Source organism: Seriola aureovittata, chromosome 9 (assembly GCF_021018895.1).
Source record: "Seriola aureovittata isolate HTS-2021-v1 ecotype China chromosome 9, ASM2101889v1, whole genome shotgun sequence".
Lineage (NCBI taxonomy): Eukaryota > Metazoa > Chordata > Actinopteri > Carangiformes > Carangidae > Seriola > Seriola aureovittata.
Genome location: NC_079372.1, coordinates 304,724 through 331,263, shown reverse-complemented (window position 1 = coordinate 331,263; position 26,540 = coordinate 304,724). Strand labels below are relative to the sequence as shown.

Here is a 26,540-nt window from a genome sequence, read left to right as displayed (position 1 = left end):
AATACTGTTTTGTAATTCGTAATAATTTATACGTTAATTAGCCTATTGCAGACGGTCCTTTTAATGTAGTGCTGATGGACAGTTCCTTGAAAATTCTGTAATACTTAAAGTGTTGCAACGTTTCAGATGCTATGTTAGTGACTGGAGCTTCCGGCATGTTTCCCTGCTTTCTGCGGCATGTTTGCCCATTATTACAATAACAACTGCTCTGTGAACCCATTATTTGGCCTCCTATTGTGATGGAGTTGGATGATTTTTGACATTTTCAAGTGGGCCGTGAGTTGGAACAGGTTGGGAAACCCTGCTGTAGACAAAATACTGACATAGCTTATTGCTATTGTTTTTGTTTTATCATTACTATTGTCTTCATACAATTTCCGCAAATACTTTTCACCAAATTATTTTACAATTCATGCTGGATGTACTGTAATTAGATATTTAAGACACTTTCCTATTTTTCTTCTTATTATTATTATTATTATTATGACCTTTTTAGATATCAAACCTGGTTTGAAATTAACTGGTGCCCTGACTTTTTAAGGTTAAGGCTAAGGTTAATTAAGGTTCAGTGTTTGCTGTGATGCTTTTCTAACTTAAGGAGGTTTGATGTTTTCTAAGTGTTTTCTTGCAAAGGCAGCAAAATTTTCTGAAAATTATATCTAAAGGAAAAGAAGAAAGGAAGATGTTGGTCATTTACATCAAGAAATATGAAAAATAAATACACAGGTGGTTCAGTTGCAGAACCGTACAGCATAGCAGCTAATGGTATATGAAGTGTTGACAAGGTATACTGTATTAACCATGTTGCTGTAACTGTCTGTGTGTGCTATTTATTTTGTATGTTAGTATGTATCCTGGAATATGGTCAGTAAAGTGCACAGTGTGATTTTCTTTAAAAATTCACTCAAAACAAATGACTGACAGGACACCTTCACATGAACAAGCCTGCAACAAGCAAGGAGGCTTCACACTGGGACACACAGTGGCCTTGCAGTAGCAGCACAGCAGATTCAAAGGGGTTACAACAAAAATGTTTACATCAAAAATTTAAAATTATAACTGAGCTGCTTTCAAAAACAGCTCCTAATAATATTTTAGATTCTCAAACTGTTGACATTTTATTTTAACTGTCTTTCTTACTGTCTTAATTTAAAAATTAAGCATTATGAGAAACGTAATTCTTTGTTTTCTAAGCTATATATCTGATAAATATAATCCTCTGATCAATATTCAAATACTGCACATCTACTGTATGTTCACAACTTGCAATCTTTGTTAAGACTAGAGGAAGCTAATTACAGCACAACAAACATCGCAACCTGTGAAAGTTTCCAATCACCTTTTCCCTTTTCTTTATTCAGTTAAATAATGATTTCATGTGCAGTGTGTATCATAATAAACTAACAAAGCTGTATTCAAACATTTATTCAAAAACTGCTGTCAAATCACATTAGTTAAGCAATGTCATCATGATTTTAACATATAAAACTGGCTTTCTGCCAGTTGTGAGGAACATTAAAGGGCCGGTGTGTAGGATTTAGGGGTTTCTATTGGCAGAAATAGTACATAATATTCATTATTGTGTTTTCCTTAGTGTATAATCACCTGAAACTAAGAGTCATTGTGTTTTTACTTCACAAGGGAGCCCAGAACGGTTAAACCAAACACGAGCTCTAGAGGGGGGCCTTTCACATTCTTAAGTTACCTGATGGCCACTGTTCTCCTACACGTTTGGACAGGGGGGAGTGAGGGAGGGTGTCTCAGTTGGTTGCAATCTATTACTTCACCACTATATGCCATAAATCCTACACACTGGTCCTTACTTTAAGCATGAGAATGTAGTGATTGTGAATGCAGCTCTGATGCTAGAGCAAGGCACCCTTGCTGGGAAAGAGTAAGGCAGGTGTGTATGTGTGATAAATGACTACTTACATTGATCTCAGTGATGGCAATGTCAACCACGCTACCCACAACAATTAAGGCATCAAACGTGTTCCATGCATCAGCAAAATAGTTCTGCAAGCACAGGCAACAAAAACACAGAAAAGAAGAAAGAGAGAGACAACAGAGCAATAAAGAAAAGGAAGAAGAGGTAAGAAAAGCAAAGAAGGAGGAGAACATCAAAACGTTGTGATTTGATATAACAGTGAGGTTGAAAGTCAAATCCTTCCTGCCAGTGAGTCTGTGAGTGTATAACTTGTTTGATTTACAAGAATATTCCTTTGGAAACGTAACTAGTCTACATGATAAATTAACCCTCTGTCATTCACTTTCTGTTTCAAAATCATTTTTTTCCTCACGGTTATAGAGGCAGGCTGAAAGAAATGGCCACCACAGACGTAAAACTAAAGCATTTCATAAGATCTAATCGTTATGGAGCAGTGGCTTAATGTTATACACATGTTAACATTTCACACTGTACAGTTGTAGACGCAGGTTGGTCGTAGAAATTTTCTAGCCCATCAGTGCACATACTGTATATATGTGGTGCTGATCAACCATCCACAACAGATTCAGCCTTCAGACTTCATGAGCAAAAACTGGATGAGGGCTTGAATAAAGAAAAGTTCAGTTCAACTTCAGTAAATCAAAGACAGGAAGGAAGGAAAGGAGGAAAGATGTAAAGAGAAGAAAGACGAGAGTGGCAGCAGCAGTGGGAGAGCAGGAAGAAGGAATGACAGTTGTACATACTGATGTCTTTCTACCTGGCTGAGTATGATGTCGACTACACTGCCAATCACCACCAGGGCATCGAAGACATTCCAGGCGTCCCCGACATAGCCCTGAATATGGCAGCATGCACAGCCAGCAGGAGGAGGGTGGGGTGGGGTGGGGTGGGGGTACAGGAAAGTATAAGAGGTAGAGAGGTTGCGGTGAAAGGAGTAATGAAGGGTGAAGATAAGGAGAAGATGGCAGAAGCATCACAGCCAGTGGAAGCAGAAGGGAAGGTGACAGGGATAGGAGTGTATGAGGTCTGGGTTCAAAGGGAAAGGCGGGTGCTTTCAAATAAAAATTCAACCATGAATCTTTTTAGGAATAAAAATGTTAAGGGAGATCTAAAGGTAAAAGTCTGAGGAAGAGAATTTAAGGAACCATACGGGGAGTTTTACATATTTATGCCTGTAGCTTGCTTAGATTTTGCAAATACTACAGTAGCTGCACAGGAGGAGAGGAGAGAGGAGGAGCAGATACTTACTCTGGGTTTGAAGGCGATGAGCTTGAGGATCATTTCCACAGTGAAAACTCCAGTGAAGACCATGTTGAGAATGTCCATAGCACAGTTAAACAGATGAGACTGACCATGGTGCTGGACAAGGACAGGCAGACAGACAAACAAAATGATGTAGATCTTTCAAGTGAAAAAATACAATGTTGGTGGTTACATTTTGATGGGTATTGAGAAAAACGACAGCAAATTGTATTCAGATTATGAGGCATGGATGATGACAATTTTAGCTGCATGCAGCATAGAGAGAATTCAAACTAAACCACCCTTTACATTCCTAGACATATGAATTAATCATTGTCAGGGTCTGATAATTGGATAAATTTGACACTTATATACCATTAAATGACCAATGTAGATGCACTAACTAGTTTATGTCAATTTCACCCGAAGGACCTAATGGAGAACACTTACCTGTATAGCCAGACACAAGGTGTTGAGGATGATTAGGACAAACATGACGTACTCAAAACCAGTGGAGTTGACCACATACCAGAATTTGTACTGGTAGGGGTTTTTGGGGATGTAGCGCCGCAGAGGTCGAGCTTTAAGAGCGTACTCCACACACTGACGCTGCAGTGGTTGAGAGGGGAGGTGGGGACAAACAGAAACAGACAAACAGACTGATGTACAATTACAACAGATCATTTTATGTAAAAGATGCAGTCACTGTTTGGATGGTACATTAGGTACCACTGTACAATAAGACTACCCTTAAAAATGATTTATAAATGGTTTATAATTAGGTTATTAGTTTGGTTGTTAACACTATAAATCATAAATAAACAATTATAAGTTAACAAGTTAAAACAGTTTTCATATGTTGATGCAGGCTCACTATTTGGCAAGATCAAGTTAATGCTTACTAGTCATTAATCTAACTAATGAGTTACTACCATTTACAACTGGTAAAAGGAGCCTTGTAGTAACTCATTAATAAATGATGATTTGTTTTACACTTTACAATAAAACTCCCTTTTATCAGTTATAAATGTTTGTAACTACCTGCAATACTAAAGTCCTAAAAAAGATACCAACCAGCAAAAAACATCTGCATTTTAATATCCACTGTGCAGAGCAATCTGATAGCATGAATGCACAAGTGATTGTGAATCAATTTCACCTGCTTTGGTCCAAATGAAAGTGACAACAGGTGCAATGGAGAGGCAAAAGCAAGACAACCCTCCTAAAAGGGAATGGTTTTGCATGTGGTGGCCACAGACAGTTGCTCTCTCCTGATCCTTCCTGACTGATTCTTCTCTAGTTTTGTGTTTTGCTAGTGGTCTTGTCACTTTCTAGTAGCATGAGGCGGTACCTGCAGCCCAATGAGGTTGCACAGGTAGTCCACGTCCTCCAGTATGGCACATCCATACGAGCGGTCGCAAGAAGGTTTGCTGTGTCTCTGTCAGAAACAGACTCCATGAGGGTGGTATGAGGGCCCGTCATCCCCTAGTGGTACCTGTGCTCACAGCCCAGCACCGTGCAGCTCGATTGGCATTTGCCAGAGAACACCAGAATTGGCAAGTCCGCCATTGGTGTCCCATTCTCTTCACAGATGAGACGCCGGTGAATGTTATGCTGCCTGTAACATCGTCCAGCATGACCAGTTTGGCAGTGGGTCAATGATGGTCTGGGGAGGCATATCCTTGGAAGGTCGCTCAGACCTCCATGTCACAGCCAACGGTACCCTGACTGCTGTTAGGTACCGGGATGAAATCCTCAGAGTGATTAGACCTTACGTTGGTGCAGTGGGCCCTGGGTTCCTCCTGGTGCGGAGTATGTAGGCACTCTCATGTGGTGAGAGTGTGTAGGCACTTCCTGGATGATGAAGGCATTGATGCCATTGACTGGCACTCACGTTCCCCTGACCTAAATCCAATTGAGCAGCTATGGGACGTTATGTAACAGTGCATCCAACACGGCCAAGTACCGCCACAGACTGTCCAAGAGCTCACTGATGCCCTGATCTAGGTCTGGAAGGAGATCCCCCAGGACACCATCCACCGACTCATCAGGAGCATGCCCAGACGTTGTCAGGAGTGCATACAGGCACACAGAGGCCATACACACTACTGAGTCACATTATGAGTTGCTGTGATTAAATTCACGAAAGTCAGATTAGCCTGTGATTTCAATTCTTCATTTTTATTTTCAGTGTGATTGTGAATCCAGACCTTAATGGGTTGATGATTTTGGTTACCATTGACCGTTGTTTCATAATTTTGTTCTCAACAAATTATACAATGTACATCAGTAGAGATTTTCAACTTGAATAAGTCTTTCATCAGGATCCGATGTGTGATACATACATTATTTCTTCATGTTTTCTGATGGCATATGAATTATGGCATTTCAGTAGGAAGAGACGGTTACTTTTAGTATTCTTATTCAATAGATCACAAAGACACACACATAAATGCACACACACGAGCTCTAGAGGGGGGCCTTTCACATTCTTAAGTTACCTGATGTTCTCCTACACGTTTGGACAGGGGGGAGTGAGGGAGGGTGTCTCAGTTGGTTGCAATCTATTACTTCACCACTATATGCCATAAATCCTACACACTGGTCCTTACTTTAAGCATGAGAATGTAGTGATTGTGAATGCAGCTCTGATGCTAGAGCAAGGCACCCTTGCTGGGAAAGAGTAAGGCAGGTGTGTATGTGTGATAAATGACTACTTACATTGATCTCAGTGATGGCAATGTCAACCACGCTACCCACAACAATTAAGGCATCAAACGTGTTCCATGCATCAGCAAAATAGTTCTGCAAGCACAGGCAACAAAAACACAGAAAAGAAGAAAGAGAGAGACAACAGAGCAATAAAGAAAAGGAAGAAGAGGTAAGAAAAGCAAAGAAGGAGGAGAACATCAAAACGTTGTGATTTGATATAACAGAGTGAGGTTGAAAGTCAAATCCTTCCTGCCAGTGAGTCTGTGAGTGTATAACTTGTTTGATTTACAAGAATATTCCTTTGGAAACGTAACTAGTCTACATGATAAATTAACCCTCTGTCATTCACTTTCTGTTTCAAAATCATTTTTTTCCCCACGGTTATAGAGGCAGGCTGAAAGAAATGGCCACCACAGACGTAAAACTAAAGCATTTCATAAGATCTAATCGTTATGGAGCAGTGGCTTAATGTTATACACATGTTAACATTTCACACTGTACAGTTGTAGACGCAGGTTGGTCGTAGAAATTTTCTAGCCCATCAGTGCACATACTGTATATATGTGGTGCTGATCAACCATCCACAACAGATTCAGCAGACTTCATGAGCAAAAACTGGATGAGGGCTTGAATAAAGAAAAGTTCAGTTCAACTTCAGTAAATCAAAGACAGGAAGGAAGGAAAGGAGGAAAGATGTAAAGAGAAGAAAGACGAGAGTGGCAGCAGCAGTGGGAGAGCAGGAAGAAGGAATGACAGTTGTACATACTGATGTCTTTCTACCTGGCTGAGTATGATGTCGACTACACTGCCAATCACCACCAGGGCATCGAAGACATTCCAGGCGTCCCCGACATAGCCCTGAATATGGCAGCATGCACAGCCAGCAGGAGGAGGGTGGGGTGGGGTGGGGTGGGGGTACAGGAAAGTATAAGAGGTACAGAGGTTGCGGTGAAAGGAGTAATGAAGGGTGAAGATAAGGAGAAGATGGCAGAAGCATCACAGCCAGTGGAAGCAGAAGGGAAGGTGACAGGGATAGGAGTGTATGAGGTCTGGGTTCAAAGGGAAAGGCGGGTGCTTTCAAATAAAAATTCAACCATGAATCTTTTTAGGAATAAAAATGTTAAGGGAGATCTAAAGGTAAAAGTCTGAGGAAGAGAATTTAAGGAACCATACGGGGAGTTTTACATATTTATGCCTGTAGCTTGCTTAGATTTTGCAAATACTACAGTAGCTGCACGGGAGGAGAGGAGAGAGGAGGAGCAGATACTTACTCTGGGTTTGAAGGCGATGAGCTTGAGGATCATTTCCACAGTGAAAACTCCAGTGAAGACCATGTTGAGAATGTCCATAGCACAGTTAAACAGATGAGACTGACCATGGTGCTGGACAAGGACAGGCAGACAGACAAACAAAATGATGTAGATCTTTCAAGTGAAAAAATACAATGTTGGTGGTTACATTTTGATGGGTATTGAGAAAAACGAGAGCAAATTGTATTCAGATTATGAGGCATGGATGATGACAATTTTAGCTGCATGCAGCATAGAGAGAATTCAAACTAAACCACCCTTTACATTCCTAGACATATGAATTAATCATTGTCAGGGTCTGATAATTGGATAAATTTGACACTTATATACCATTAAATGACCAATGTAGATGCACTAACTAGTTTATGTCAATTTCACCCGAAGGACCTAATGGAGAACACTTACCTGTATAGCCAGACACAAGGTGTTGAGGATGATTAGGACAAACATGACGTACTCAAAACCAGTGGAGTTGACCACATACCAGAATTTGTACTGGTAGGGGTTTTTGGGGATGTAGCGCCGCAGAGGTCGAGCTTTAAGAGCGTACTCCACACACTGACGCTGCAGTGGTTGAGAGGGGAGGTGGGGACAAACAGAAACAGACAAACAGACTGATGTACAATTACAACAGATCATTTTATGTAAAAGATGCAGTCACTGTTTGGATGGTACATTAGGTACCACTGTACAATAAGACTACCCTTAAAAATGATTTATAAATGGTTTATAATTAGGTTAGTAGTTTGGTTGTTAACACTATAAATCATAAATAAACAATTATAAGTTAACAAGTTAAAACAGTTTTCATATGTTGATGCAGGCTCACTATTTGGCAAGATCAAGTTAATGCTTACTAGTCATTAATCTAACTAATGAGTTACTACCATTTACAACTGGTAAAAGGAGCCTTGTAGTAACTCATTAATAAATGATGATTTGTTTTACACTTTACAATAAAACTCCCTTTTATCAGTTATAAATGTTTGTAACTACCTGCAATACTAAAGTCCTAAAAAAGATACCAACCAGCAAAAAACATCTGCATTTTAATATCCACTGTGCAGAGCAATCTGATAGCATGAATGCACAAGTGATTGTGAATCAATTTCACCTGCTTTGGTCCAAATGAAAGTGACAACAGGTGCAATGGAGAGGCAAAAGCAAGACAACCCTCCTAAAAGGGAATGGTTTTGCATGTGGTGGCCACAGAGAATTGCTCTCTCCTGATCCTTCCTGACTGATTCTTCTCTAGTTTTGTGTTTTGCTAGTGGTCTTGTCACTTTCTAGTAGCATGAGGCGGTACCTGCAGCCCAATCAGGTTGCACAGGTAGTCCACGTCCTCCAGTATGGCACATCCATACGAGCGGTCGCAAGAAGGTTTGCTGTGTCTCTGTCAGAAACAGACTCCATGAGGGTGGTATGAGGGCCCGTCATCCTCTAGTGGTACCTGTGCTCACAGCCCAGCACCGTGCAGCTCGATTGGCATTTGCCAGAGAACAACAGAATTGGCAAGTCCGCCATTGGTGTCCCATTCTCTTCACAGATGAGACGCCGGTGAATGTTATGCAGCCTGTAACATCGTCCAGCATGACCAGTTTGGCAGTGGGTCAATGATGGTCTGGGGAGGCATATCCTTGGAAGGTCGCTCAGACCTCCATGTCACAGCCAACGGTACCCTGACTGCTGTTAGGTACCGGGATGAAATCCTCAGAGTGATTAGACCTTACGTTGGTGCAGTGGGCCCTGGGTTCCTCCTGGTGCGGAGTATGTAGGCACTCTCATGTGGTGAGAGTGTGTAGGCACTTCCTGGATGATGAAGGCATTGATGCCATTGACTGGCACTCACGTTCCCCTGACCTAAATCCAATTGAGCAGCTATGGGACGTTATGTAACAGTGCATCCAACACGGCCAAGTACCGCCACAGACTGTCCAAGAGCTCACTGATGCCCTGATCTAGGTCTGGAAGGAGATCCCCCAGGACACCATCCACCGACTCATCAGGAGCATGCCCAGACGTTGTCAGGAGTGCATACAGGCACACAGAGGCCATACACACTACTGAGTCACATTATGAGTTGCTGTGATTAAATTCACGAAAGTCAGATTAGCCTGTGATTTCAATTCTTCATTTTTATTTTCAGTGTGATTGTGAATCCAGACCTTAATGGGTTGATGATTTTGGTTACCATTGACCGTTGTTTCATAATTTTGTTCTCAACAAATTATACAATGTACATCAGTAGAGATTTTCAACTTGAATAAGTCTTTCATCAGGATCCGATGTGTGATACATACATTATTTCTTCATGTTTTCTGATGGCATATGAATTATGGCATTTCAGTAGGAAGAGACGGTTACTTTTAGTATTCTTATTCAATAGATCACAAAGACACACACATTAATGCACACACACTCTGAGACCCTCCTACCTGGTTCTTGTCCAGTTCGCAGTTCTTGTACTCCTTCTCCCCCTGCTCCTGGAAGGTGACAATGACGAAACCAACAAAGATATTCATCATGAAGAAGGCGATGATGATGATGTAGATGATGAAGAAGATGGAGATCTCGATGCGGTAGTTGTAGATGGGACCCATGTTCTCTCTGTTGGAATCGATGGCTTTATACAACAAGCTGCAGAGACACACAAAAAGTAAAATAATCAACTCCAACCATGCACATTTGGTTTGTTTAATGATAATAAATAAGGCACTTAAAGCCTTATACATCCACAAACACAAATGCTGCAAGAGCACATTCGTACACACAAAATAGTGAAATTAAAGATATATTAGACTTGAAGACAACTGGCTACATCTCTATACTTTTGGTTTTCATTTTCTTTCAGAGATAGATGGACAGTGAAAAATTACCAAACATTAAATAAATCCAGAGTCTCACTGTTATTCTCCACAATGATAAACAAATCTGAGTTATACCTCAGACACAGAGCAGTACTTACGTGGGCCATCCTTCGAAGGTGGAGACGGTAAAGAGAGCCATCATGGCCATGAGGACGTTGTCAAAGTTGAAGTCACTGTTGTACCAGATCCTCTCCCTCACCATGGGCAGTGCTGTGTCCCCGTTGTTGTAGAGAATGTATGTACCCCTGTGAGTTAAAGACAAAATTTTAACCACATATACACTCAAGCACACACATCTGGAAACCTTGAAGAATGAAACACACTCACTTGCACTCCTCTGGGCTGTTCTTTGCGTCATCTGTGCATCGATAGAATTTCCCCTTTATTAAAAAACAAAAGAGAAAGTCAGAGGTTCACATAGTTTAACTTAGTTTAAGGCCTTCTTTTACTTCTATACAACTATTTGGTGTTTTACAGTAGAAGAATCAGTTGATTCGGTGAACCAGTCAGTTAACCATCAGGTGTGACCCAATTCCCCTATATCATTCTTTTGCTCTTTCCATATCTTCACTGTACCTTGAAGAGCTGCACACCGATACAAGCGAACATGAACTGCAGCAGGGTGGTGACAATCATGATGTTACCGATGGTCCTGATGGCCACAAACACACACTGGACCACGTGCTGAAAAGGACACACAGTATCGTAATTTGAAGAGAAATACACACCAGTGCAACACAACCAAAGGTGTATGCATGCACAACTTTACTCAGCGACGCATTCACATGGTAAACCACACACAACACACGAATAGAGATACACCCTGTATCATGTCATATTTTTGTTGTCTGACCTTGAGTCCTTTGGCTCTGTTGATGGCCCTGAGTGGGCGGAGGACTCTCAAAACACGCAGAATCTTGACCACGGAGATAGCAGAGGACCTATGGAAAAACCAAGACACACCATTGGATTCAGCATCGAATAAAAAGCTAATGCAGTTTTATAGTGTGAGAATTATTTGGTGTTGTGTATCTGGTAAGTTTCTTTTGTCATCTAGCCTTATACATACAGGTTTTATACTGAAACACAGCGCCAATGGTAAACATGATAAGTGCTCATCACAGCACATGCTGAGGTTCAGTTATTGGAAATTTTTTCTACACAGTGACTGTCAGGAATCCCTTACTCATGGCAATGAAACTATAGAGCATATTTCCGTTATATAAAACATTAAACTACTTCTTTATAACCTGCTACCAGCAGAGCAAAGATCAATGTTTATATATTATCACAAAAATCAAAATAATGTACACAAAAGAAGAACTCCTGCCTTTAAAGTTTACCAGATATGGAGTTAAACATCCCATACCGGCTGAGCTGAAGAAGCTGTACTGTGGATGCAGAGCCGGGGCTAAACTAAAGGCTAGGAGATGGAGATATAAGCCTTTTCTACAATCGATCCTCATGGGAAATGTCAACTCCCTGGCTAACAAGTGTGATGAACTGGAGGCACTTGTGAACAACCAGCAAGCATTTTGTGAGTGTAGTCTCATGTGTTTCAAGGAGACCTGATTAAACGACAACACTCCTGACCGTTGTGTGGATTTAACCATTCACTGCAGTACAAGTGGACAAAGGTGCCAGAGCAAGTGGGAAGAATAAAGGTGGAGGACTGGTTCTGCTTGTGAACAATAGATAGTGCAACCCCGGTCAGATCACAGTGAAGGAGAAGATCTGCTGCCGGGATATTGAACTGTTGGCAGTTGGTCTTAGACCGTACTATGTACCAAGGGAGTTCTAACACATTGTCGCCATTGTTGTTTACATTCAACCACGAGCAGAGCCTGCAGTCACGTGTGATGTCATTCACAAGAGTGTTGAGTCTACAGTTGAGAGTACAGACCCAGAACCATGATGCATTCATCGGGGGATTTTAACCACACAGATTGGAATGTCCTGTTGGAGTCACAGGCAAATGAAAAAAGCAAGGACCTTGACCTTGATAGAATGGTTGAATGTACCACTGACTTCATTAACTTCTGTATGGACACTATAATACCACCAAGGACTGTACACTGCTTTCCAAACAACAAACCCTGGATCACCAGTAACATCAAGACCCTCCTCAACCAGAAAAAGGAGGCCTTCAGGGATGGACACAGGGAGAAGCCCTCACATCACACATCATGAAGACCCTGGAGAGGCTGCTACTCCACCTTCTGAGGCCACAGGTTTAACATGCACTAGACCCCCTAAAATTCGCCTACAAAGAACATATTGGAGTGGATGATGCCGTCCTTTACATGCTCCACTGAGCCCATTCTTACTTGGATGAGCCAGGTAGTTAAATGAGATTATGTTCTTTGATTTCTCAAGTGCATTTAACACCATCCAACCCCCAATTTTTAATGACAAGCTGGAAGGGATGGGGGTGGATCCCTGCTCCACATCCTAGATTGTGGATTACTTGACAAGACAGGTCAGGCTGGGTAACTGTGTCTCAGGGACAGTGATAAGCAGAACTGGGGCTCCACAGGGGACTGTTCTGGCTCCGTTCCTGTTCACCCTGTATACGGCCAACTTTGAATACAACTCTGAGTCCTGCCACATTCAGAAGTACTCGGCTGACACAGCTATTGTGGCACGTATCAGGAATGGGCAGGAAGAGGAGTACAGGGATCTGATGATGGCCTGACAAGAACTGCCTCCTTCTGAACACCTCCAAGACCAAGGTGATGGTCATGGACTTTCGGAGGTCTAGGCGCACCCTTCAGCCAGTCAACATTCGAGGGAAAGACATTGAGGTGGTGCATACTTATAAATATCTAGGTGTGCACCTGGACAGTAAACTGGACTGGTCCCTGAACATGGATGCCATCTACGTGAAAGGGGCAGAGCCGGCTCTTTTTCCTCAGGAAGCTCAGGTCCTTTGACGTCTGCAGTGAAATGCTGCACATATTTTATCAGTCAGTGGTGGCCAGTGTACTCTTTTATGCTGCAGTCTGCTGGGGCAGCAGCATGTCCAACATGAACACAAAGAGACTGGACAAGCTGGTAAAAAAGGCTGGGTCTGTGCTTGGCAGGAGTCTGGACTCACTTACGACTGTTGTGGAGAGATGCATGCAATGTAAGATGGAGGCCATCTTGGACAACACCAACCATCCTCTCCACAACATTCTGGCAGGACAGTGAAGCAGCTACAGCAGCAAACGTCTCATCTCCCTGCGCTGCAGAACAGAGATGTTCAGGAGATCCTTTGTTCCCACTGCCATCAGGCTATACAACACTTCAGCCAAAGGAAGTGGACTAATCTAATTATTATTGTTTATTTATTATCAACAATGAGCTAATGGGCACATGAATTTCCCCTAGGTGATAAGTATTTATCTATCTATCTATCTATCTATCTATCTATCTATCTATCTATCTATCTATCTATCTACTTCTTTATAACCTGCTACCAGCAGAGCAAAGACCAATGTTTATATATTATCACAAAAATCAAACACAGCTACTCAATGGTACATACAGACAAGACATAAAAAAAACCTGAATGATACGTACTGAATGCCGAAGGACACCAGAGACACACCAACGACTAGCAGGTCTAATAGGTTGAAGTAGTTTCTACAGAACGCCCCTTTATGAAGGAACGCTCCAAATGCTGTCATCTGGAAAGATGGACAGAGGAGACACAGAGTCAGGACTGAAATAGACAGACCTGCCTACAAACATGTATATTCATATATGGGCACAACTTAAAGTGAGGCTGAGATGGGATTTAAATTATAATAACTGTTTAGATGATCTGTTACTAAAATCATATAACGGTATTAATTCTTATAAGGGCATTCTGTGTGTACCAAAACTGTAGTTTCATAATTTATTCTTGGATATCCTCTTACATTAACATTAAGTTTGCATTTCAAACACGAGTGTTCATGACAACAGTTCACAATGTAATTTGATTTGCAGTCGCACACTTGACGGTCCTGCACTGAAATGAAGCAATAATGTTGTGATACTTTGAGCAGGCACACTTTCAGTATCTCAACAGAATGTTATTATTCTAATGTTATGTAAGCTACTAAAGTTTCAAGTAATATTTGTACTATGTTTGGTTCAATGTTTTAAAAAATTCAAAACAAAATCTAAATGGACAAGGTAAGACTGGATTCACACTCACAAATGCTACATCAAAAACACTTTGAAAGGCTTTTAATACTGCGTTAGACTAGACACACACACACACACACACACGCACACACACACACACACACACACACACACACACACACACACACGCACACATAAACAGATTTTAAACAATGCAAAATCTTCAGACAAGGCAAGTCAAAAGCCACTACATCTCATTTGAGATTAAGCTAGGAACTAACTCACTCACTCACTCACTCACTAAAAACACTTCCCATGAAACAGAGATTATAGTCTTCTACTGATGGAATTTTTGTCTTTAACCATAACACGTGAGATTTACTTTGTGCAGGCATGCAGCGAGCAAAGGGGTAAGGCAGAGGATTGAATTTTAACAGTAAGAATAATAAGATTGTTCCTGATGTTTGTGGATTTCTTCAAGCACATTTTTGGAAGTGCATTACCCGAAACACATTTAAATACAAGAAAAGGGTCACATCTGTCTACAGTCAGGCAGTGGGATATTAAGATTGATTTTAGTTCAAGTTCATCTCTCCACAGCTCAGAATATTTAAAACTTAACAAATTGTATTATTTTATTTAAATAAAAAATATTAGTTGTTCACAATTTGGTAATCTCAATGTTTTAAAAAGATTAAAATTTTCAAAAAATTATAATAGTTGGGAAAAGTTTCCAAAATGCCACCAGGAAGTTGAGAAAAAAAAGAACTGCAATATTCAGGAACAGCTAAACAAGTAGTTTTACTATGGAGAGCCACTGGGCCATAAGATGGTCTCAGATGAAGAGGGGGAAGTGGGCTGTGATGGAAAACTGACTGACAGACCAAAAAAATCTGACAAAAACATATGAGCTCCACATTAACAGATTGATCGCCATGACAACTTTGATCAAAAATTATAGAGACAAAAATGAGGGGAGGGAAAATATGTGCAGCAAGCTTGGAAGTGGTGGGTTGTTGCTGAGGCAGCACAACAGTTTTTATGGTTTACCTTAATAAGGATCTCAAATGTAAACATACTAGTGAAGACATAGTCTGCATAGCCTAGGATCTGAGGAGGCAATCAGAGTGACATAAGCACGCAGGGTTACTGAAGCTCTACCCAGCACAGCACAGCAAATTTACCTTCAACAGGATCTCAACAGTAAAGATTGCGGTGAAAGCATAGTCAAAATAACCAAGTATCTGCAAGAGGCAATGCACAAGTTCAAGTCATTTCAGGATAACAGGATAACACATCAAATACTTTTAGCAGTAGATGCAGTGAAAGTCAGACACAGATGAAACATACAGTAGTATATCAAAGCTGTACTAGGTCAGATTTGAATGTAAAATAGTGTAAACTCACACACCAGCCCTGCTTTCAAACATTGAGCAGAGTTGTTTGTGAACAGCAGTGGCAGGAGCAAAGAATGAAAAATTTATATGGGAAAACTTTAATTCACAGAATGCTAGACCAACCAAAGTTACATTTTGTGCCTAGAGTTAGAGGATTTTTCTGTAGCAGTGGAGGGAGCCGCACCAAGCCATGTGTTTTTCCACTGCACTGCAAAACATTGTGAGGATGTTTACCCTTGATGGTGTGTTTGAAGTGTGCTATTCACAAACCACAGTAAGAGTCTGTCACCTGCAGCCCTTTTCAGTTCACTGTGTGTGTTTCTATTCCTCCCTGCAATATTTAAAATTCTACTGACCAAAGAGTGGATCAGCTGAATATGTCCGTATCTGGCTGATTAGAACTGTTTTTATGGAAGAATAATAATAAGCTCCACTAACTGAGTGACAAACGAGCATTGCATTCCCTATAAAGTCCATACACAGCTCCAACATGGCTGAAAGAGATCAGTAAACTGTAAAATATCCAAAAGGACAAACAGGAAAACATGAGTGAAACTAAACCAAACCAAAAAGACTCAGACACTATGAACATACTGAAAGCTGAACACACAGAGATTTAACTACCAGGTTTCCCTCTAATCTCTAACACAGACACACACAAGTTCATTGGCTGAGGACACAGCTAGGAGGGAGGAGGAGACATCTGGTCACCCTAGTGTAGACGTGTAAAGACCACAGTTCCAGTGGTTGTTTACATACAATATTGCGAGCAGAGAAGTTGCGTATGGGGTCCTCCGCAGCCAGAGAGACAGAGCTGAGCATGATGAAGACCAGGATGAGGTTGGTAAAGATCTGATGGTTGATCAGCTTATGGCAGAATACACGAAACCTAGAGGGAAAGCAGAAAAGAGGGTGATATGGAAACAGAAAGAAAAAGTGAGCAGTCAGTATGTACAGTGAGTTGACAGCAAATCTGGGGTAGTGACACAGCTTGCAAATTTTCTGCTAATCTGCTATAATTGGTTTTAGAGGTTTTTATTTTCTGTCATACTGAACAGGTTGACTGAAATATTGTTGTGCCTTGGTATCGATCCTACCAAACCTGCACAAGACTCACGGATTAGTGCTGCTGAAGATGAAGAAGGCGCTGCCCTCCGGGATTGGCGGAGTCTTTTCTTTGATGCTGAGTTCAGACAGCCTCTGGGGGCGGGGCCCAGAGGGGACTTCTGGGAGGTCATCATTATCGTCATCTTCACACACTAAACATAAAGAGTTATTTGTCTTGTTTGTGTTTATATAACTGATGCTTATGACTTTTAAATACTGCTCTTACAGTTTTTCTGAATTACAAAAACACTAAATTCCATTGTCTGAGCCAAACCCTCAGTGGCCTGAACCCATTTATTGAATCAATCACTCTTTTGGTAAAACTATAAACAATTTTCACCTCGTTAGACACAAGTTGCAAAACTCTAAACACATTTTCACTCACTAAAACACAGATTTTTCTCATTGTTCAAACTTATAGTTGAATACAGAACAAAAAAACTGGTTGTGGTGGCAATGGATGCATTGCGGACCCTAGTTTGAGCACTGCTCAGTTAAAGCTCCTCTTTCTAAAAATGAATGACTTTTACCTGGGGAGTCGATGGCAGGATACAACTCTTTGTGTTCCTGTAGCAAGGCCTTTGCTGGCACCTACACACAGGGATCAGGTTTAAAAGTACTGGGATGAAAGCTAAATCAATGGTGCACTTTCAGACAGGCGGTCACAGTTCGACAATGTATACATACAATACACATAAAATCATACAAATTGCATGAAGAGATTATGAAGAAAACTAGAGCTACTCTGTCTTTTACCTTGGTCTCACCATCCTTGGATTCTGTTATTTCAACTCTCCTCTTTTCTGTGCTTGTATCCCTGTGTGGGACAGATAAAAGAAAACAAGTAACTAACAAGGTAGAGGGTGACTTTTTTCTGCCATAGGAAAGTGCTTGTGACAAATGTGTATGACAAACAATTAAACAGAAAATATGAACAAAAATTTATGTGAAATATTGAGGTGTCGTCAGCTGTACTTGGCACTGTTCTTCCTCTTCTTTGCCTCTTCTTCCTCCTTCTGTGCTGTGTTGAGGCTCTCTGCATCTGCCAGGTTGTCAACAGCAATAGCCAAGAAGACATTTAGCAAGATGTCTGGTCATGTGACTTCAGGAAAAAACACTGACCAACATGATGAAATCTAATCTCGTAACTGGCTCAATATCAAAACAAACGTTTGATAATGATTTTCAATGATATTGCATGAGCACGTGTGTGTGTGTGTGTGTGTGTGTGTGTGTGCGTGTGTGTGTGCGTGTGTGTGTGGCCAGTAGGATACAATTTCCACAGATGAAAAGGATGATGAAGTAAATGCAGACCACCATTCCGGAGGAGGAGGGACCACCATATGCCATGATACCATCGTACATCACTGTATTCCAGTCTTCTCCTGTCAAGATCTGGCAAATATCAGATACGGTCACTTTAATCATTTATCCTAAGACTGACTTGAAATGAATATTTAACACAATATGACAATTTACAACATTAAGAGTGGAATTAAAAGATGTTAGATTGATGAGCTCATATAAGGGACTTTTTGAAATTATGTGTTTTTATTGTCATTGCACAAATTAGCAGTGAGAAAAATACAACAGGTATGGTGCTGTGTGTTCATGTTGTGATGCTGTGCACCATCCACACAATAATATGATTTCCTGAAGAAGCGTCTCTGTGATTGCCACAGCTTCTTCAGAGCAATGAGACTCTGTGACTGGCTGAAAGTGTATTTTTTTTATCTGCCCTTTTGCGCCTCTGTACCTACATGAACCAAAATAGTGGGTGTGCTTGGCGACACGCACATAGTCCATGCACCCATGACCTACGGCCCAATAATTTCTTGGTGAGATGGCGAGATGTCTGACTTTAAAACCTCCCTGCATACACTGTTCAGTAAACACATTTAGAGTTAGCAGATATATTTTCATGATAAAGTCTTTAATGAAATACTAGAAGATTTGAAAATAGAGTAGATTTCATTTTGACAATGCCAAAATGTCATAATTTTCCCAAAACTGTAATACTGTGATTGTTATCACAGTGTATGTTGAGTTATTTCAAACCTTCTTTGTGATCGGATGTTATACATCCTGCAAATCTTATCTGAATATTCTGAATAAGACAAATATTCACCTGGAACACAGTGAGCAGGGCCTGAGGGAAGTTATCAAACGTGCTCCTCTTGGTCACAGTCTCATCAAAGTTGAACTTGCCCCCAAACAGCTGCATGCCAAGCAGGGAGAAAATAATGATGAAGAGGAAGAGCAGCAGCAACAGGGAGGCGATAGACTTCATGGAGTTGAGCAGAGAGGCCACCAGGTTACTAAGAGATGCCCAATGACTGGAGAAGAAAAAAATATAAAAAAAGTTAACAGAAGAACAGACATACAGAATGCTCAACAAATCCAGAAAGAAAAAAGGTAAAAACTCACATTATAAACAGGACTAAAACTTCTGTAGTTGTTGTTTTTTGAAAATGATTTATGCTCCTTTAATATGACAACAGCAGATCACAACAGTAATGAGATGTAAGCTGTAATTATATGAACTGGACCCTGTCACCTCCAAAGCTACGGCACAGTCTGGCTGCAAACTTAACTGTCAATGAGTTTACACATATTTAATGTTGTTTATTGCACAGGTTTGGATAGTATTGAAAAGTGAAAATTGAATGTTTTTTCCATTTTTATTCAAAAGAAACAAAAATAGAGGAAGATATATTTTTATGGCCTGCACTTTATTGTAATACCCTCCTGAATTGTGTAATAAATATTTTACTCAAAAGAAAAAAAGAATAAGGCCTGACGCATTTAGGTCATCTCTGTTGCATCCAGATAATAAACACACAACTCATTTACTCACCGTGTAACTTTGAAGATCCTAAGGAGGCGTACACAGCGGAAAACAGAAATACCCAAAGGAGACATGATGGCCAGCTCCACCAGGATGGTCTCTACGATGCCGCCACACACCACGAAACAGTCAAAGCGGTTAAACAGGGACACAAAGTAGGCCTGCAGTCCCAAACTGTACATCTTCACCAGCATCTCCATGGTGAACATTGCAAGGAGAACTTTGTTGGCTACGTCTGAAGAGGAGAGGAGAGGAGAGGAGAGGAGAGGAGAGGAGAGGAGAGGAGAGGAGAGGAGAGGAGAGGATAGGAGAGGAGAGGAGAGGAGAGGAGAGGAGAGGAGAGGAGAGGAGAGGAGAGGAGAGGAGAGGAGAGGAGAGCGCTTTAGAAACAAACTGTTCATAATATTATCAAACATCTCATATTTGAACAAACTATGACCTGACCTAAATCAGCTGATAGTTAGGTCATAGTTAAAGGTAAATTGTAATTTGACAATCACACAGAGCACAACAGAACAAAGAACGTTACCCTGCACTTCAGTCAGCCAGTCTGGCTGGTTGTAGTGCTCAGAGGCGATGGTGAGAGTGTTGAGGAACACCAAGACAATGACCAGCCAGTAAAACGTCACTGATTTTACAGCTGCACGACACTTCCTCCGGCAAAACCGGTTCCACCGCCGCCACTGACGACTGACAGAAAAACAATTCCACTTTAGGATGGATGGTCAAGATATGTACAGCCATGTTCAGAAGAGTTTAGCTCCAAAATGAGACATAATAAGCCCAAACTAAATAAATAAATAAATATTTCCTTTAGATGTAGTGGAAAATTTATTGAATTTAAAATGTTTTGGAATTAACTCTTCTGACTCCAGTTATATATATTTTTATTATAAAGTTTTATTTCTTACATACGGCATTTAACGTGGGGGAAATAGAATGATAGAACAACATCACAACATGAATCAACAACTAATTAGACAAAAATGGATAACAAAGAAAACTGAAGGTACATTTTAGGTACAAAGAGAAAAAAAACACAATGATGGGAGTGTGGTGAGACCAGGATAAAGTAACTGGTTAGTCAGAAATAAAATATGGCACGCAGCGGATTAACCACGAAAAAATAAAATGGACATAAACACAGATGAAAACATTAGGGAGCAATTAAAATATGAGTCATAAATCAGCTATGCAAGCTCAGCTGAATCAAATAAATGTATGGAGAACACATCTACCATGCAGTGCCATGCCAAGGTACTGACCTGCACTTTGATTTAGTAATTTTTTGACTGTGGAGAATAAAACATGAAGCAACTTTTAATAAAGGGCAACAACATGTGTAATGTTGCACTCTGTGTTTGAGTTACATATTTGATTTGTACAAACCTTGTGTCTTTTGACTCATTTATCAGATGAACCCCTTTCTACAGTATCCTTAGCTCATTATAATTTGACTGAGAGGATCAACCATCCGACTGTTGTGTGTAATGTGTCACACTCACCACAGCGGTCCACAGCAGGGTGATTTATCTTCCTCTCCATTGTGATTCTCTGTGTTCACCGACTCTGTCTCACTAGTGGGCATGCTCGCTATGGTATCACCCACACACGCATGTGCGTGCGCACGCACACACACACACACACACACACACACACACACACACACACACACACACCAAAAAAGTAAGTTAACAAACAAGTGGACAAACTTTGTACCTGAAGGAAACACATTTCACATTGTTCCAGTCACATGATGATAGATTGTCCAATTGACACACATGCATATTTGGTTTGGCTTGGTTCAAGGGTGATGAAATATGTTTTAAGTTAAATGTTTTTTTGCTTGTTTTTAATTGAGAGCACTGCCAGAACTCTCTAATTTATGTAAAATAAAACATTTGACTCAAAGTTCTACAAGAAAGACTCAACTGCAAAATCAACAAAACCAGTTCTTGTGAGACATCACTCCACAATAAACTCATATCTTTAGATCTTAGCTATTGAAGCTATTGATTGTAAGTATGATGTCTCCAATTTGATCCTTTCTGTTTGTCATCTGGCTTATAGGCCAAGCCAAACCACCATAAAAGAAAAACATAAACTAAAAATGTGAAAAATTCAGGTGTCAGGTAAAAAAGTTTAACAGAAATGAAAAGCAAACTCTAGCCAGATTTTTAATTCCAAAAATATTTTGGTTCTCAAAGACAGAGACTGACAATGTCCAATGCAACTGGATCTTGGATCTTCAGTTGCAGAACAGCTGTGAAACCAGCCGTTCTGTTTTGTGAACACTGCATAATGATGAATTTTGATGTTTCTGCATAAATCAAGTCATGGTGCTGCCAAACCTGAGTCAAATTAGATTTTGCACATAATTCATCTTTTTTTTTTTAAAACCAATAATCAAATTGAAACCTATCAGAATACAAATATTGTTACTCAGATTAAATAGTTTAATTGTAACCAGTATCCAGTGATTGTCAAATCTTTTCAGGACTGATAAATATTTGATCAAATTATTTGGTCAAGGTCTGTGTGCTGCAATAGGTTTTATTTACATAGTGACAAGGTAACAACATAAAGTATATTGGAAATCATATATACTGTACATGCATAATAAATGTCTTTGTAAGTGGCAAATGAAAGGAATTCAAAATGATGATGAGTGGATGGGGGATCTGAACAACAAACACTGTGACAGTTCTGTTTAATTTCCACCCATGATACAGTAAATTAAAATATAACATAAATATCATACTGACCATGACTTTCTGTTGTAAGTGTTTATACTTACTAAAACATGCATTGGTTTACAAAACAACTCGTTTTATGCTGTATTTTTAAACTCTCTGAAGGTGCTAAATGTATCATTAATATGATAAACATTGAATAATGTTCAAGATTAATGGCAATCTCTCTTATGTGGTTGGTATTATGATTAATGGTGTTATTCTTTCCAAAACCAAAAGCAACATATCCCATAAACTCAGTCGCTTCCTCTTACAAAGAAGATGCTGCTCAGTAATATCCTCCTAAGGTGAGATTTGCCTCGAGGAGAATTTTTCCTTTTGCGTTCATCTGTTCTACAGGACAAAGTGTCGATTTATTTCACTATAGAGTCAGGCTTTGTTTTATTGGTAGTAGTGCAATGCAATGAAATGATTTTCTTGTAGTGAGGATGGTAAGGATCAGATCACTTTAACAAGGGGCATGCAAATACAAAAGCACAAACAAAAGCATAAGCAAAGCACATGCATGCAGAGACACGTTCCAGGACAAAGATGAACTGTACTCATGTGCACACTTCCAGACACTCGCACACACTCAAACACATTTACCCTGTGTCTCTGTGGACTGAGTGAACCAGCCAAACTTTCCTTTCTTCTTCTCAGTGAGGTCAGCCAATGTGACCCCTTGGTGTTACCAACATGCAGTTCATACAGCCAGACAGCAGAGGAAGCAGTGAGTCAGTACAGGGCAGAACAAAAGAAAGGAATGTACAACAAGAGACAGCTTCAATACAACCCATACAACTGAAACAGCTACCATTTCCAGAAGATACTAAACAAGTGTATAGGGCATACAGTAATAACGTCTTTCTCTAACTGGCTATCTACATTGTCCTACTTCAATAAAACTCATTTGTCATATTTGCTTCTAGCTGGCAAGTAACAGGAAATAGAAAGAGGCTTTGAGACGTTACAGTAAGGGAACTAGTTTTTAAGGATTCACAGTAATTTTTTGCACAAAGTAAATCAGTCACTTAATAAAAAGAGGGTGATGAACTTAACTTTCACCTGCTAAAAACGGTAGTAGTATGTAAAAGACAACCGTTTTTGATAATATATGTAACCCACATGGGTACTAAACCCATTTATGTAATTTAGGAGAGTTTACCATGCCCACCACATGGTGGCGCACCAGCCCTGTATTCTTTGTCATAGCCACACAGCATGCGCGGTCGTTCTGAGATACCCGAGACACTGACCGACAGCGCCGCTCGTTGAGCGAGCTGACGAGCCGCGTAGTGTATTGATGAATCTCTTGTTTATTAGGAGAGAGCCTTGTGAGTTATTGAGAGAGAGGAGCTGCTTCAACCTTGTATGCCCTCTGTTGGACTCCGGTAAGCATGGCTGCTACATGCTAAGAGGCTAGGCCTCGTTGTTTGCTTGTTATGTGAAAATGCCTTTCATTGAGATACTTTTATTAAACCAATCGGAGTTATAGGAATGTGTCCTAATGTTTGAACCCACCGTGGTATTCTCTGTATCATTGTTAACCGTGAAAACCGACTTTGAAAAGAATGCTAACTAAGTTAGCACGAAGCTAACGCTAGCCGCGAGTGACGCTAGCGCTATGTTAGCTCAGGTATTACCTGTATTATGTAACGTGAGTACTAACGGTCTAGCTGGGTAAGCTAACGTGTTGCTACTGAAATTTACGAGAGAAATAGAGACAGCACATAATGCATAATTGTGTTGATATGGTGCCAGGTTGTGATGAATATTGTTTTCTGATTCTGAGATTCTTCTCTGAGATGCACATAGTGGCCCTCATTTATCAGTCTTGCGTGAAAACAGGCGCAGATCTGAGCGCAGAATTGGTCGTACGATAGGATACACGTGTGATTCATGAAACTTTCGTATCTGAGCAATCCCAGCGTACGAATGTTCGGGTCTTGATTAATGCAGCGGCTGAATTCGATCGTCATTAACATGTTACGCCCTTAAATATTCCTGGTTCGGAGGCCTCGCCCACTAAGGTCAAACATGGAGAGAAGAGTTACTGGCAAAAAACAAAACTTTTCAGAGATGGAGATCTACATCCTGACATCCGAGGTTGCGCAAAATAAGGATGTGCTTCTTGGCAGTCTGAAGAGTGGGATCACAGGAGCTCATAAAACCGCTGTGTGGAAGAGGGTAACGGAGATGAGTTTGGCTCTGCAGCGCCCCCTCCTGCAGCAGCGCGCCAACACAGCTGTTTTGAAAAATAAAAGAATCGTGTGTCCCCCCCCCGGGCACCTGGCCACCACGTTTAAAAGTGATAGCTTGGCATCACAAATCACCTGTACATTTATAGAGTGGTAGTTTTTGCGATTGATGAATGCGTAATCATTCATGGATGGTGCCTTCAGACACACATGAGTGCAATCAATTGCTCCAACCAAATTTGGAAACCCAGCAATCTGGAGATCCCTGCGGTCTCTGAAAACACGCTCACGTCTAACACGCGTGTATTGTTCCTCCAAAACGAGTAAATCTGCCATCGTTATGATTTGATAACTGTCAAAGCATCTGTTTAAATAAAAAAACAATTACACAATTTTGCCATGAGTTAATTTGCAAACACACATTTCTGCTTGTATTTATTATTATTTATATATTATATATTATTTTATATTTATTATTTCAAATTTTAATGTGCAAAAATTAGATGTCATGTTAGGCTATTTAGCCTCTCATATTGTTTTATTGTACAAAAAAAGCGGTATCAGTAAAAAACCGTGGGCTTTTTTAAAATTCAAATTTTTTTTATCTTGTTTTATTCGTTTTAAGAATCCGTTTTGATCTGTTCTAAATATGTGACTGTTTATGCTGAGGTTTGTTTAATAATTATTTTCAGACTCAGCCAGATTTTGCTGTGCTGCACCACAAATCCAGAATCAGATTTGCGTACACGAGCTCAGACCTGACGTGAGATCTGATCGTAGCTTCCGCTCACATCCAAATTGATAAATGCCGAAGCTTGCGTGGAAATTGTCGTATGCACGGTTTTCTGCCGTACGTTCGTTTGATAAATGAGGGCCAATGTGTTTTATTGCACTGAAGTTGTGTAAATATTTTTTGTTAAATATTGTTTGTTAAAACGAGTGGCTTAATACTGTTCATTTACGGTTAAAAAGGTTAAAAAGAGATGTATGCGTGCAGTTAAAAAGATAAATAAGTGCATTTATTTTAAATTAAATGTAAAGTGTTAAATGTATACAGACTCATTTAAATTGATTTGAATACTGTATATCCTGCATTTGGGTATAGATATGGAAGATATTTAGAGTGAAAACTGAAAGTAGAATGATCTCATGTGATTGAATAGAGAGTAATGGATATGTTTTCTGCACTATACGTGTAGATTGTTTTTTTATTGTTAGGAACTGATTCAGATTCCGAGCCTGTGGAGGTTCGGTGGCCAGCCAGGAAAGACGAGCGACTTGGACGGAACGGTGCACGGTGTGGCCAGCCGTGGGATCCACTCCGAAGAACCCCAGAGATCATCTCACTTCACTCATTGACATAGATAAGGAAATAACACACAAATCTACCCGGGTAGTGAACTGAACATTTCAGAACATTACACGTACACCACAGAACAGAGTTGAACTCTTACCTCCTAATAATAATAATGAAGGAGGGACACTTTTATTTGAACTTTTTTAATTTTGTTTTTCATGAAATAGCTCTATTTTTCGTAATTTTTATGTTTCATACACTGCCAAAAATTTACCTGTGTGAGGCAATAAATTGTCAACTGTTAACTTCATGTTCTCTCATTTGAGGGCGCTACATATATCTTAAAATTCATTGCATATATAGCAGTATTGGTGTTTATGTGAGCAGATAAATCACAAGAAAATTGCAGTAAGGAAATGCCAAGGATGTGTCTGAGGTATTTTTGAAACACTGTCGTCATTACATTGTCTTTTAAAGTGTATGATGTATCTACTAAGTAGGACATTTTACTGTAGACAAAGACAAAATTCTCAACAATATCGAACGCTGTCTCCTTGAATTTATGTTTCTATACAACTAAACTACATCAGAAAATACGTTTTGTAGGAAACATAATTGTGATGATTATGTTTTCTGTTAACATAAAAAGGATATATTGTTAATTCATCTATTTGGCAAGTTGTAAATATGTTGATACTGATTCATATCTGTAAAATCAGGGCAGACAACATATTTGCTTTTATTCAAAATTTCTGATCTTGCA

The 26,540-nt window shown here is 40.1% G+C and overlaps 1 protein-coding gene across 1 annotated transcript in view; it reads right to left on the bottom strand.

Annotated features, from left to right (window-relative positions):
* cacna1db (calcium channel, voltage-dependent, L type, alpha 1D subunit, b) overlaps positions 1-26,540 on the bottom strand; it is a 153,515-nt gene that overhangs the window by 31,563 nt on the left and 95,412 nt on the right. The window contains exons 10-33 of the mRNA XM_056384105.1: positions 22,889-22,963; positions 21,053-21,140; positions 20,813-20,839; positions 20,077-20,237; positions 19,557-19,782; positions 18,828-19,035; positions 17,974-18,094; positions 17,675-17,789; positions 17,456-17,516; positions 17,230-17,290; positions 16,710-16,851; positions 16,352-16,481; positions 15,380-15,439; positions 15,246-15,305; positions 13,644-13,750; positions 10,933-11,020; positions 10,656-10,763; positions 10,407-10,459; positions 10,178-10,324; positions 9,648-9,849; positions 7,618-7,776; positions 7,174-7,284; positions 6,683-6,760; positions 5,912-5,995 (exon numbers count right to left, since the gene is read on the bottom strand). Coding sequence (XP_056240080.1) covers positions 5,912-5,995; positions 6,683-6,760; positions 7,174-7,284; positions 7,618-7,776; positions 9,648-9,849; positions 10,178-10,324; positions 10,407-10,459; positions 10,656-10,763; positions 10,933-11,020; positions 13,644-13,750; positions 15,246-15,305; positions 15,380-15,439; positions 16,352-16,481; positions 16,710-16,851; positions 17,230-17,290; positions 17,456-17,516; positions 17,675-17,789; positions 17,974-18,094; positions 18,828-19,035; positions 19,557-19,782; positions 20,077-20,237; positions 20,813-20,839; positions 21,053-21,140; positions 22,889-22,963 — 2,672 coding nt within the window. The remainder of the gene's footprint in view (positions 1-5,911; positions 5,996-6,682; positions 6,761-7,173; positions 7,285-7,617; positions 7,777-9,647; positions 9,850-10,177; positions 10,325-10,406; positions 10,460-10,655; positions 10,764-10,932; positions 11,021-13,643; positions 13,751-15,245; positions 15,306-15,379; positions 15,440-16,351; positions 16,482-16,709; positions 16,852-17,229; positions 17,291-17,455; positions 17,517-17,674; positions 17,790-17,973; positions 18,095-18,827; positions 19,036-19,556; positions 19,783-20,076; positions 20,238-20,812; positions 20,840-21,052; positions 21,141-22,888; positions 22,964-26,540) is intronic.